A 14,246-nucleotide genomic window follows, 5' to 3' on the forward strand; every position below is an offset into this window, starting at 1 on the left:
AGACTAGTATAGTGCAACCAAGAATCGTGGATGGGAGGCTGGATGGGTGTCAGGAGGTTGCGAATCCAGGACGGGGTTGGGGATGGGAGATGGAACAGGGACGCGATACGACGCGATAGGAGATCATAACAATCCAAGGGCGGTGGACAGGCAACAGAGTCACTCCACAATGATAACTCTGGAGGGGAACGGTCACTCCACGGGGGGAACAGTGACTCCGGAGTCACGGTGCCTCCAGGGGACGGTAACTCCAGGACGGTGACTCCGGAGTCCCGGGGACTCCGGCCCGGTGACTCTGCGGGGGGCACGGTGACTCTGCGGACGCCCACCCCCCCGGGACCTCCCGTGGTGGCAGGAAGTCCTTTGTGTTTATTGGGGTGGCATGGTAGTACAGGCAGCAGCTTGTCTAGCTTGCAGGGGATCTAGATTGTGTGGCTATCCTACTCAAGATCCTCCTACTACTAGACAGTGGTCATGATCGCGCGAGTATTAGCATAGGTGAGCTGGTGCTTCTGCTTTAAATACTACTTGACCTCTACTAGTTGTACTCCATGCTTGCAGTAGTAGTAGATTATTACCTGCAAGCTAGAAATCTTCTTGAATAGCTAGTGCTCCATAAATCTAGATAATAAAATAGTACACTCTAATATAATACAATCATGGACAATACTAGAAAATATAACAATCCTAGCTAATAGCTACCCCTAAAGGAAGGTGGAATCCAGGGGACGTGATAGGGCAACCCTATTAAAAAGTCATGGCCTCTCCTGTCCCAACCAATCTATCAACCACCAACGTGGGGTATTCTACTAATTCACAAGCAATTGTGCTCCAGAGCAGGATTCCTATATAGTATTAGTATCCCAACCTGCTATCCAATTCTTACTATAGGCAGATACATGGTTCTTAATAGGACACACGTCCGCGTTAACTAGGACGCACGCGGCCGCCCGCGGGAACCTACCAATCCGCGCGCGCGGACCGCCCCACCCGCCCGGGACCCTAGCCAGGACGCAAGTGTGTCCCACCCCCCCTTCTGGGTTAGACCAAGTTCCATATAAAGAATAGAGGGAGGCCCTTTTCTTGTCTTGTAAATCTATTATATTTAAATACTAGTTACCTACATGTCACCTTTCCCATAAAACTAAGCCTATACTAGTTATTATAGGGAGCCTACTACTACCAGGTTTAGGTTAACATACCACATGCTCTTGGAGTCATGTAGGATTAAGGGTTGTTCTAATAGGGTAGCACAACATTTTAATATTAGATTAAATCTTATAAAATTATGTATCTTTTAATAGTCTATTTTAGTATAAGGGCCCTTTAAGGGCAACTCGCGTATAATAGTAAATCTAGTCTAATAAAATACCTAATTAGGTAATCTAACAGGTTAGTTCCAGGGCTATTATTAGTAACCCCTAGAGGCATGGTACTAAGCCAAGACTAAAGGAAAACCTTAGGAGAAGCACGCAGTATGCCTGTAAATAGGGTAGGAAATATCTAGATAATCAAGAATAATAACTTCTAAGCCTAGTAAGTGGTTAAGATAAGCCTGCATATAGGTGATTAGTAGTTATAAGCTAATCTTGCTAATAGCCAAGATTAAAGATAAAAGAGGGAAGCTTGTATAGGAGCTAATATTCCTAATTTAGTATTTAAACAGGCCTAGCTTGAGTAGGTCTTTCTATATTTAGGAGGGGAATCTCTTCTATCATGCTTTATATATTATAATTCATGGGTATAGCTCTAGCAGTATGGCAAGATAATAACTTATAAGTAGAATTATAGAAGGGTGCTAGGGTACCAAGCAACCCCAAATACAAGGGTAGCGCGAGCTATTTCCTAAGGCCCTATTTTTGGGTTGCCTGTCCTGGACCTGCAGGGTTTCTTAACCTAATTATAACTAGGGGCTTGCTTCTAATCTTGATAAGTTTAGTAGCAGGGAGTTGTATTATTTATGGGTTACTACTACCTCTTTCTAAAGCTAGACCTGGCCTAGTATATCTGGTCCCTGTTATCAAAGCAACAACCTCTCATGCACTTCTAACCCTGGGCTCTTACACGGGACTTCTAAAGGTTTTGGATTAACTTGTCTTACCTAGTATGATCACATCTAACAAGTATAGAGACTTATTATGGTCAGGTAAAGTCAAGGTAAAAAGGCAGGGCTAGTCTATAGTATATATACTATAGCTTATAAAGTAAATACTAGACAAGTTGCTTTGCAAAGATCCTTTAAACAAGTTACTCTAGAATAATAGTAGTATTAATTATAAAGATAGGAAAGCTAGATATAGTAGTAATAAGTATTCTTAAATATTCCTTAATTCCTACTATTTTCTTATCTTTAAATAGTATACTAGATAGTATATCTAATCAGGTTGCGTAGTCCTGTATACTATTTTCCTACTATTAAATAGTATACTAGATAGTATATAGTCATGTAGTCCCTCTATTAAATCACCTTGGGTTTTAGTATTTTTTCAGCAAGTTATAATTATACTATATAATAATTTATTATATCTTTTAATCTTGGCCAGGTATATATACCTAGTATATATATACTAGGGCATGGTTTTCCCAAGAACCATGGTAGTTATATATATATTATTGGCGTGTGTATATTGCCCATGTATACACCTAGAGATTATATATAGTTCTTCCCAAGTCCTGTATAGTTATAGTAGTTAGATATATATTAGCCATGTATTCCTATACTATTTATATATATTTCTACTATATCTATCCCCAAGTAGGCTCTTCTAGGATTTCTTGGTTGCAGGTATGCATATCTAGTATATATTCTTGCTTTTTATATATTTCCCAAAATTCTATATGTCCTTAAGGTTCTACCTTGTAGTTCTGTCTTGCTATTTATAATCCTAAGAGGTTTATAATACTATCTCCCCTTTTTTTAGCTTTTATTCTTGGAAGTATAAATAGCATGAGCTCCCCTATTACCCAAGATAAGTTTCTGCCTTTCTTTTAAATTCTTTTTGTGATAATTTACTATGCCTCTTAAGTAAAATCATCTTGCTAACCAAATTACCTAGTTAGAGAGTATTACTAGAAATAGTTTTCCTGTTAATAACCCTTACAAATATTACCTTGCCTATAGCTTGGTTTATATAATAGATTTAAAAAGTTAAAATTATATATTATATACTTGTTATAGCTAGAAATACAAAAAGCATTTTTATAGTACTACTTAGTAGGAAAGTCTAAAACAAGATAAAGAATAGATTAACCACAAGATTGCTAAAGCCAAGGAGGCTTTTACTTAACTATTTACTAAATTAACCTGTTTTTGGAAATAGCAGAAATTCTTAAAAGACCATAATATTAAAATATTAGATCATAACATGGCCATAATGGATTAGTTAGATAAGGAGGATCTTTTAACTACTAAGGATTTTTAAAAGCTAGAGTACCTTGCTAACAAGTACAAGGCTACTACTTAACTTGCTACTATATTAGATAGTCCTAGTCTAACTTAGATAATTAGATTTCTATCCTTCTAGTAAAATATTAACTTTTCTATACTAGATACTACTAGTAGTATTTCTAGACCTTCTAGGTATAGCCTATTAAGTTCTTAATAAGTTCCTAAGTATTTTTTAAGATATTATATCCTTTCTACTATATAAGGTATTATAAGTATCTACTAATCTTCTAATAGTCTAGGATTTTTTTAACTTTATACTCCTATTTCTCTTCTTTAATTTTAATATTATTAGTAATTTTAGTATTCTTAAGTACTAGTTCTAATAGTAATACATGGAATACTAGATATATCTTTCTTATAGATTTAGGTAGCTTTAATTAATAATTAACTAGTCCTAATTTTTTGTTAATTTTAAATAGTCTAATTTATATATGGTCGAGTTTCTAGCTTAATTACTTAGTTTTAATATTTCTATAGAATAGGAACACTTTCCCCCTTTTTTTAAAGTCTAGTACCTTCTAGCACCCCTTATTATAGTAAAGTTTTATCTTAAGGTTAACAAATTCAAGATCTCAGGTAAGTTATATTTAAATTTCTTTAAGTTTTTATATAAAATAGTTAGCTTCTTCTATAATTAGTTTTTTTTAGATTAATTTATTATGCAAGTTCAGGTAATATCTATAATTTACTTTAAAAGGTGTTATTCCTATTATACTATATATTAAGTTATTATAGGCAAACTAAGCTATAAATAGTTATTCCTCCTAGTTATCTTGTATATAATTTATATAATATTATAGATATTGCTTAATTATTTGGTTAACCCTTTTAGTTTATCTATTTAATTATAGTCTATATATAGTAGTTATGTATAGTTTAATCCCTATAATATTAGTTACTAATTTCCAAAACTTGGATGTAAATAACTTATCTTGGTCTAATATAATATATTTTAATATTTTATAGTTTATAATAATTATATTAACAAAAATGGTTGCTATTTCTTTTACTATTATAGTTATTTATATTAGTTCCAAGTAGATATATTTTATTAGTTAGTTTAAGATTACTACAAGGTAGTTGTATTTTTCCTTTCCTTATTATATTTCTAGTAATAGTCTAACAAAGTTAACCATAATCTATTTCTATAGTTATTATAAGACCTCCAGGTTTTATAGTTTTCTATATAGTACATGCCACTTTAGTTTATTTTATAAATATACTTTATAGTTATTAATATAGTTTTTAATCCTTTTTCTTATATTCTAGAAATAGTAATTATATCTAATATATTTACATGTTTAGTCTATACTAAAATATCCATATACTAGTATATCATGATATTTCTTGATAACTTGTGGAACAAGTATTAGTAGAATATAGATAAGTCTCTTAATTTAAAAAATCCTATCCTTTTCTAGTGCTTCTAGTATTAATACAAGAACTTATTATATTAGTTTATCCTCCTTTATAGCTTCTTTAATTATGTTAATTATAGTCTCTAATAATTATATAATAGTTGTTAGAATTATAGGATTATTTTCAAGTATCCTGTTCTTGTTTTTTTTTAAGATTACTAGTTAAGATTTCCTAGTCTTATTCTTATAATCTAGCTACCTACTAAAAATATTAGCTTAGCTATTTTCTATATTTTTATAATACTTAATCTTGTAGTTATATTATAAAAGTAACTCTACCTATCTTGCTTGTCTTTTTATTAACTCTTTAGTTATTATAAAATAGGTAAGATTTTTGTAATTAGACTTTATAGTAATAGTATATCTTGCTCTTTACAAGTAGACTTTTTAATATTTAAATACTATTATAATAGCTAGTAGTTCTTTATTATAAATATTATAATTTATTTCAGGTATTATTAGTTTTTTTAACTAGAATCCTACTAGTCTTGGTTTACTATCTAGTCTTAACTAGGTTATTCTTGCCCTAATAGCATAGTCTAACATATTAGTTTCTAATATTATAGATAGCTCTAGGTTATATTATAGCATGATTAGTACTATAATAATAGCCTTTTTTATAATATTAAAAGTTTTCTATTGTTCTTTTGTCTATTTATATACTTGTTTTTTTTAAAATAATTTAAATAAAGGTGCCATATAGAATATGTATTAGTTAATATACCTTTAATAGTAATTTAAAAGTCCTAGGAACTATTATAGTTTTTTTAGGTTTTTTAGCACAGGCTATTCCCTGATAGCTATTATTTTAGAAATTTTAGGTTTTAGCCTATTTGTAGTAATCTAATAGCCTAAAAACTTAGTTTCTTAGATATAGAATTTATATTTCTTGAGTTTATATTATAGCTTGGCTTTCCTTATTTTTCTAAGGACTTGCTTGATATGCTTTATATATTATTTCCTATCTTTTAAGAAGACTAATATATTATCAAGATATGCAAGCATGAATTTATTTATTAGTTAAGGTAAATTCTCCCTATTATCCTCTTCCTCTTTTTTATCTTTTTTATCTTTGGGCTTCAGCACTTTATTAATAAACCTTTAAAATATTAGTAGTATATTAGTAAGCCTAAATAGTATTACTAGATATTTATAAAAACTAAATTTTATTTAAAACACTATTTTTTATTCTTCTCCTTTTGTAATCTTAATATAGTAGTAAGTATTAATAATATTAAATTTAGTAAACCATACTACCCCCTAGATCTTGTCCTAAATTTCTTGGATTAAGGATAGCAGGTATTAGTCCTTGATAATTATATTATTAAGTAGTTAGAAGTTAATATATAATTAGTTACTTCTATCTTTTTTTAGTATAAATAGGACTTTATATTTTATTAGTAAGTATAAAAGCTAGATATTTCCTTTCTTAAATTAATTATTAATATATTCCTTTAATATTTTAGATTCTTGGTTATTTAGTAATAGAATCTATTTATAGTTTAATTTTATACCTTTTTTAATAGGTATAGTATAATTATAAGGCCTGTAAGATAGTAACTCTAGTTTATTAGATTATTAAAATATGTTCTAGAATTAACTATACTTATCTAGGATAATTAGTTTCTTATAAACCTGGTTACTTATAGTTAGTATTTTTTAAGATCTTATTTTTTTACTATTTATAATGATTTTGCTATTTATAATATTGCTAGTAGCCTAACTAGATAAGTTTATTAGCCATATTCTTCTTAATAGCCTTAATATTACTATAATAATTTATTTTACTAAACTCTTAGTATCTATAAATTGGTTACTAGTCTTTAATCCCCTTATAAATTACTTGGCCTTATATTTTATTATATAAGCATACTATAGGGTACTAGCCCCTTCTAATCCCTTCTACCTTTTAGGCTGTTTATTATTTTTCTACTAGATCTCTTTCTTGATCTAGTTAATGTCTAGATTAAGATCCTTAAGCTATAGGATCCTTAATACTATATTATACTTGCCTAAGGGTATAATATTAAAACTTAGTTTAAAAGTCCTTCCTTTTACTATAACAGGCAGAGGTCCTAACTTAACTATTAATAAGGTATTTCCCAGGTTTTTCCTGTTTAGTCCTACTATAGGTATTAGTATTTCCTTTTAAATACTTCTAATCCCTAGTTTTTTTATGAAACTTGGGCTAATATAGTTTTTTATAGCTCCTAAATTAATCAAGATATAGGCTTGCCTTTCTTATACTTTAGCAAGTTAAATAAAATACCTTTTTATTTAAGTCTTGGTAGCTACAAGGTACTATTCCTCCTATTTTAGTACTTGTTCCTTTTATTTTAGGCATGGAAAGTAGTTTCCAAGCTTGGCCTGGTAATATATAATATAGTAATCCTTATAGCAAGCTATCTAATAGTATATTTTATGTTTTGGGTATTACTAGTATAATTTGTATAAATATTACTTTTTTTAGCATGGACACAAGTTATTCTAGTTAATTATTCTTAATTATTTTAGCTAGTAGTATATAATTTATTTAGTATTCTTATAGTATATATAGTATAAGTTATAGCATGTTAGCCATAGTATATTATTATATTTAGGATACCATGTATTAGTATTAATATATTTATACTAATCTTGCTAGCATGGTAGATGTCTTCTAGATTTCTAGGACTATTTATTAAATAGTTTATATAGTTACAAGTAGTAGTTACTATTATTCTATTTATAAATAATATAGGTTTCTAGATACTTGTCACAAGTTTTAATATACTTCTATTAATAATCCTTGGTTCTTTCTTAACATGTCAGGTCCTAATATAAGTACTAATTAAAGAAATTTCTCAAGCCCTTAGTAAGTTTTTAAGGGTCTTTCTATATGGCTGTAATAATATTATCTATCTAATAAGCAAGCTTGTTTTTGCTAGTCTTTAAAAACTTAAGTTATTACTTCTAATATTGTTTATTCTTGTATAGCCTAGTGGCCTATAGCTAATACTAGCATAGTTTATATTTTTTAGCATTATTTTCTTGTAGGGCTTTTTCTTCTAGGATTACAAACCTACTACTAGATCCCTTCTTGCTAGATTTAAGGCCTTCTAGCTATGTTTTATATTATTTATCAAGCAGGTCAACTTTTCATATAATTACAGGAAAGTTGCTGTGCTCTCCCTCCTAAACTAGCTTGTTATTAGTAGCTTTATTATAGTAGGACCTACCTATCCTCTCAGCTTCTTCTTTATTAGTTCATGAAATTATGGTGCTAAGCTAATATTTTAGCTAGTATAGCAATTTTTTTTGGAGGATTCTATCTAGCTACTTAATTATTTTCTTAATATTTGCAAGAATTTTAGTAATTATCTTGAGCATCTTCTTTTCCTTATATATCTTGCTAGCAATACTAGTAATCTACTTAACATACCTTTTAATATCTCTTCTTATATTCTTAGGTAATATAGCTATTGCCCCTAGCAGGTTTGGTATAAAGTTTAGATCCTATCCTTTAGTATTTTATCTAAGCTTATTCCAAGCTACTAGAGGTATACTTTGCCTTCTTTTAATAATATCCCAGGTATTATTTATTATAGCATGCCTATCTTGAGCTAAGGCTCTTTTAGCCTCTTCTAGGGAATTATAGGTTATAATAGATGCCTTGCTAGTATTATTATCCTATTTTTTAGTTATATTTAGTATTATAACTTCCTGCATGGCCCTTAGTTAATATTATCTAGCTCCCCTTCAGGGTCTCTAGCTATATTATCTCTACTTCTTGTAGTCTACTATCCTATAACCTAGCTTACTATAGGAGAAGTATAGATTTTCCTTCTAGCAATAATCTTGTTCTATTTTAAAAATTATAGTATCTAAGTTTATAAGTTAAGGTCTATACAAGTTATTATTCCCTTAGGATCTGGTCTAAAATCATTAATTATTATTAGCATGATAGCTATTATATCTACCCTAACCCCCTCTAGAATAATATCTCCCATAGTTCTATTAGCCTTGTTATTTCCTTAGCTTCCTAAACTAGTTCCCTATCCTAGATACTAGATTATATATCTCTACTAGAATATTAAATCTAGATAAAAATACTATCTTCTTCTAGATATTATAATCTAGGGCCCTTTTAAAGTAGTATATAAAAGTATTATCTTCCTATATTAGGTGTAACATGATTTATTAGAACTCCAAGATAAGTATACCTATATCCCTTCTAGATTAGTATATTTTTCTAATCTATTTTTTAGTATTATGGGTCTTGTTAATATCCCTAAAAATATAAGTAAGCTATTCTTTAAAATAATTATAGCTTGTAAATAGCTACTTAGTATTACTAGCTAGTTTATCTTTATCTTCTCTAGCTTCCTATTATTCTCTTATAAAAGGCTTGAACTACTTGTATACTTTTTTTTTAAGATAAGTAGATATAAATATAATCTTGTTAGTCTTGCTAACCAACTTGTCCTAGTTAATATTAATAAAGGTCTATATCTGTGTAAGAAAGAAATATAGCTTGGTCTAAATATTATTAAAAGGTTTAGGCACCTTAACCTTCAAGGCTTTAGCCTTAAGTTTGGTTTTAAGCATGAGGATATAATCCTAGAACTATTCTAGTATCTTTTAATATTTTTTAGAAATTTTATTATTCTTAGATATATTAAATTGCTAGTTTAGGTTACTAGTAACCTAATTAATAACCCTAGTTTGCTTATTAAGTTATGCTTGTATTCTAGTAATAGTCTTTTATAAGATTTTACCCTTTAAAAATATAGTAGCTTAGTACTAGTATTAAGATATTATATTAATAGCTTTAAGTTAATTCAAGATATAACTTGTACTAACTAGTAATTAATTTATTATTAAAATAATAATCTTTTATATATTTCTAACCCTAGGCTCTTATATGGGACTTTTAAAGGTTTTGGATTAACTTATCTTATCTAGTATAATCATATCTAACAAGTATAAAGACTTGTTATAGTTAGGTAAAATTAAGATAAAAGGGCAGGGCTAGCCTATAGTATATATACTATAGCCTATAAAATAAGTACTAGATAAGTTATTTTATAAAAATCTTTTAAACAAGTTACTCTAGAATAATAGTAATATTAATTATAAAAATAGGAAAGCTAGATATAGTAGTAATAAGTATTTTTAAGTATTCTTTAGTTTTTACTATTTTTTTACTTTTAAATAGTATACTAGATAGTATATCTAATTAGATTATATAGTCCTGTATATTATTTTCCTATTATTAAATAGTATACTAGATAGTATATAATTATATAGTCCCTCTATTAGATTACCTTGGGTTTTAGTATTTTTTTAGCAAGTTATAATTATACTATATAATAATTTATTATATCTTTTAGTCTTGGCTAGGTATATATACCTAGTATATATATACTAGGGCATGGTTTTCCCAAGAACTATAGTAGTTATATATATATTATTAGTATATATATATTACCCATGCATGTATCTAGAGGTTATATATAGTTCTTCCCAAGTCCTGTAAAGTTATAGTAGTTAGATATGTATTAGCTATATATCCCCATGCTATTTATATATACCTCTACTATGCCTGTCCCCAAGTAGGCTCCTCCAGGATTTCTTAGTTACAGGTATACATATCTAGTACATGTCCTTGCTTTTTATATGCTCCCCAAGGTTCTGCACACCCTCAAGGTTCTACCTTGTGGTTCTACCTTGCTGCTTATGATCCTGAGGGGTTCATAACATAGACAACTTGTGTTTGGGCATATTGCTGTATTATTTTATTAATTTTTATATAGCATACCCCTAGCAGCACCCAAGTGCTGCTGTAGAACTGACTTACAGCAATAAATTTGATAATATATGATGCCTACTAAGTTCTACAAGCTACAGGGAATCTATAATATTTATAATGCCAACTACTCTGCAATACTAAACCAAAGGTGGAATCTTTGTGTTGAAGACTCTATTAAAGCTTTATTATTGCTTTGTCTTTTATTGACAATTTAATTAGTGAATAACTTCTATATAAGGTGTTACCCAAAACAGCTTAGCACAAACCAGGACAGTTTGCAGTTCAGGGGGGAATGAATTGTCACGGTCGGTGCCTGAACCAGCAGGCATCAACAACAACCCCGCACTGACCCCACTCAGATAGCTGCCCGATGGCGGCCCGACGGCCAATTATATAAGAATCCTGACTCTTGCATGTATCCTAGTTCTCTAAGCGATTTGTTCTGTTCCTCTTGCAATAGAATCCTCCGCGTAAACCTGAACAAGTTCCCTCACGAAGACTAGGCAGCTCGACGCTTGCTGGCACCCGGCGTCGCGACGGCTGAATACTTTCGCCGAATCCCGACGCCTTACAATGTAGGACATCTTAAAAAACAAGAATCATCTGCCCGGAGCAATACCTTGCTTATAGCTAATAACAAGCTTTCATGCCATCCTGGGCTAGAGTATATCAAGCAGTATAGGCAAGGGTCTACTCTATCTAAAGAAGAACCAACACGCCCTATAATCTAAGCAGGCATCTGTTAGAACATTCTACTTTCAACAAGGTTGGACCTTTTTACACGCTTTTTATTTATTTATTCTTTCCTCTATTTTTAGGATTTGTAGTTAAATATTCAAACAGGACTTTAATAATCATATTATAATATCCAAGAGCCATTCTCTCTGGAAAGATATAAAATGCTAACATACTTTAGCCTGTCTCTAGAACAAGCAGTCATGAAGCTGATTTTGCAATCCATTGTGCACTAGAACTGGACTGCCTGGCGTGTATTCCCGCAAATTTTAGCCATATAACTGTTCACGTCGCCCGGTCCCGGACGGAGCAAACAGAAAGTGATTGCAAGAGAAGAAATGGTGGGTGAGCAGCTCTTCAACGAAGATTCCAACTCTGGCGGCGACAATCACATGATATGTAACACGTGATAGATACCAGTGTTGGATTGCCGATTGCCTAATCGGGTGTAGCGCCGGACGCGGAATTACTATTATACGCGAGTTGCCCCTGTATTCTTATCCCTGGGACCGACTTGTTCCTGGGATCTACTGGCCTCAGTGGTCTCATCTCTGAGACTTGATTGTTGGCCTCCCGAAGCTGAAGGTCGGTCTGACAGGATGTTGAAGCGCTGAAGTGGCGCGTCAGATGTCATCTAATAGAGACTAGTAAGCGCTGTGTTGAAGGCACTAGTGCTTCAGGATCAAGCATGCTTGCTGAACGCTTTCTTCCCTGGTGCCGGCCAGATCATACTTGCCTCCACGGACTCTTTTTGCTGGATACTAGCCATTCAGAAAACCTTATTAGTCAGCCAACAGCAGCCATCCATGTGTCAAACACAAACCAACTCAAAAAAAAAAAAGTGAGGATTTGCCATCAAATAATCCTGGTAAGGTGTAAGGATATAGTACTGCAGTTATTTACTATAACTAACCTGCTTTAGTATGATGGTGGAAAGGCCACCCTTTGATGACCCTATTCCACGAAAGCGTCCGAGGTTAGAACATGATATTTCGACGGTATCTACGACCAAAGTGGCAGACAGACAGGAGCCAATCTCTGAGAGGGTTGACGATTCATATTCCATCTCTTACCGTGTCTCTTTCTTCACTACCCTTCCAATAGAACTACCTTAAGGATCTGGGAATACATGTGGCCATCAGCACAGGTTATCGAAGCTGCAATCCACGAGGAATTTGATGACGACGAATGCTCTGACTCCACGGACGATATTGATGACGAATCCACGGAATTCGCCGACGACGCCGGATACAAAGAATTCACCATACTTCGTCCTGTCAGCTCCCTTGGTGGTTGTTACTTTTTCTCAGGGACGGTTGGGATGGAGAATGCTGACGTAACTAAACCAAGACATGGGAGAGAGATGATTGTCGTGTACACAGGTCACGCCACCTTGAAAACGTGGCCGCGTGACACTCATCCCCTTCACATGACCGCCAAGGCCATTAATCAGCAATAATATGACACGCGAACTTCTTTTCTGTGAAACTAAATTTTGGAAACCTAATTTCCCTTTACCTTCTTGAAAGTCTTTAAGACAACAAGTACTTTGCAACCAGTTTCTAACTAATTATTATTTTACCATAGGCACTCAAGGTAATTTATTTGATTTTGATAAACTTGTTGAACCAAGCCTGCAGCAGGATTTTAATTTACTAGTATTTATTCCTTCCAAGTACTTAATAACTGCTTACTAACTACTAAATAGGATGGCCCTATGCAATTAACAAAGTCAAAAAGCAATCCTCTTCAAACCTTGAAACTCGAGTATATTGATGACTTACCAGAGTATCCAGCCAGCCATATACATGGATACACATATATTATTGCATGCCATGGGCGGTCACAAAGTAAAATAGAGCAGCTTGTACATGAGATAATCTTATTACTTAATAACTGATTCCCAAGCACTTGCTAACTACTAAAGATCCAATATACAAGACAACAACAGCATGGGCCTCGAAAACCAGTTTAATGCCTTTTTCTTAACTGCTTAGTAAAATAATAGACTTGGAAATACTCTAGTATCTACACATGCGAATTCTTGAATCAGTATCTCCAGTTATATCACCATACTACTATTGATGAAGATACATGGTAGCAGATTCAAGAGTCATAGAAAGAGGTTGAGATTCTAGAATCTAATCTTGGCAAGCATAATGCATTTAGGTATCTCTATAATATTCTAAGCACTTTTTAACTAGTTGCTAACTACTAATAGCTACTATTAGTCGAAAAAGACTTTCTTTAAGAAAGGTCATGCCTGTATAGGCCAACTTCCAACTTGCAAGCTAGTTTTTAAACATAGAATACAAGCAGTCTGTTTAAAACTATTACTAAATACTTTTCAAGCACTAACTAACTACTTTAAAATATTCATGGAAAGTACAAGCCATATATTAGATGTATTAATAAATCATCCTATGATTTTTTGATGCAACACCATAGAGGAGGTATCCAAGGCTATACAGTGCTTGATATCCAATTTCTTGAGAATCTTTTTAATAAAGATATCATGCCAGCGACAGAGGAATGTGGTATCTTTAAACCCCTATCATCTTGACAAAAATATTATGGTAAGTACTTATCAAGCACTTAGTAACTACTAGCTTACTATTATTAGATCAAGATTATCCTCAAGGATCTAGGCAATTAAAGCATACTCCTTGTAATATTATTTTTACTACCTTAGTTCCTGTAGATATAAGACAATATCTATATGTCTTATTTACCTCTCAGGATATTCATAAGCATCCTCCACCACTACCAAGTAAAGCACCAGAAAGGATCCTACAGGGAATAAAACAAATTATTATACAAATCCAAGATCCAACTTTAACTACAGGCAAGTACT

The 14,246-nt window shown here is 31.9% G+C and overlaps 1 protein-coding gene across 1 annotated transcript; it reads left to right on the forward strand.

Moving 5' to 3' along the window:
- The first annotated feature begins 12,549 nt into the window (after positions 1–12,549).
- Positions 12,550–12,880, forward strand: BJX67DRAFT_368769 (uncharacterized protein). The gene has a single exon (XM_071030672.1). It carries the CDS (start codon positions 12,571–12,573, stop codon positions 12,730–12,732), a length of 162 nt encoding a protein of 53 aa, XP_070880356.1. The 5' UTR covers positions 12,550–12,570; the 3' UTR covers positions 12,733–12,880.
- The last annotated feature ends 1,366 nt before the right edge of the window (positions 12,881–14,246 follow it).

The sequence above is a fragment of the Aspergillus lucknowensis genome, assembly GCF_044049455.1.
Source record: "Aspergillus lucknowensis strain CBS 449.75 chromosome Unknown BJX67scaffold_118, whole genome shotgun sequence".
In the NCBI taxonomy this organism is placed as follows: Eukaryota; Fungi; Ascomycota; class Eurotiomycetes; order Eurotiales; family Aspergillaceae; genus Aspergillus; species Aspergillus lucknowensis.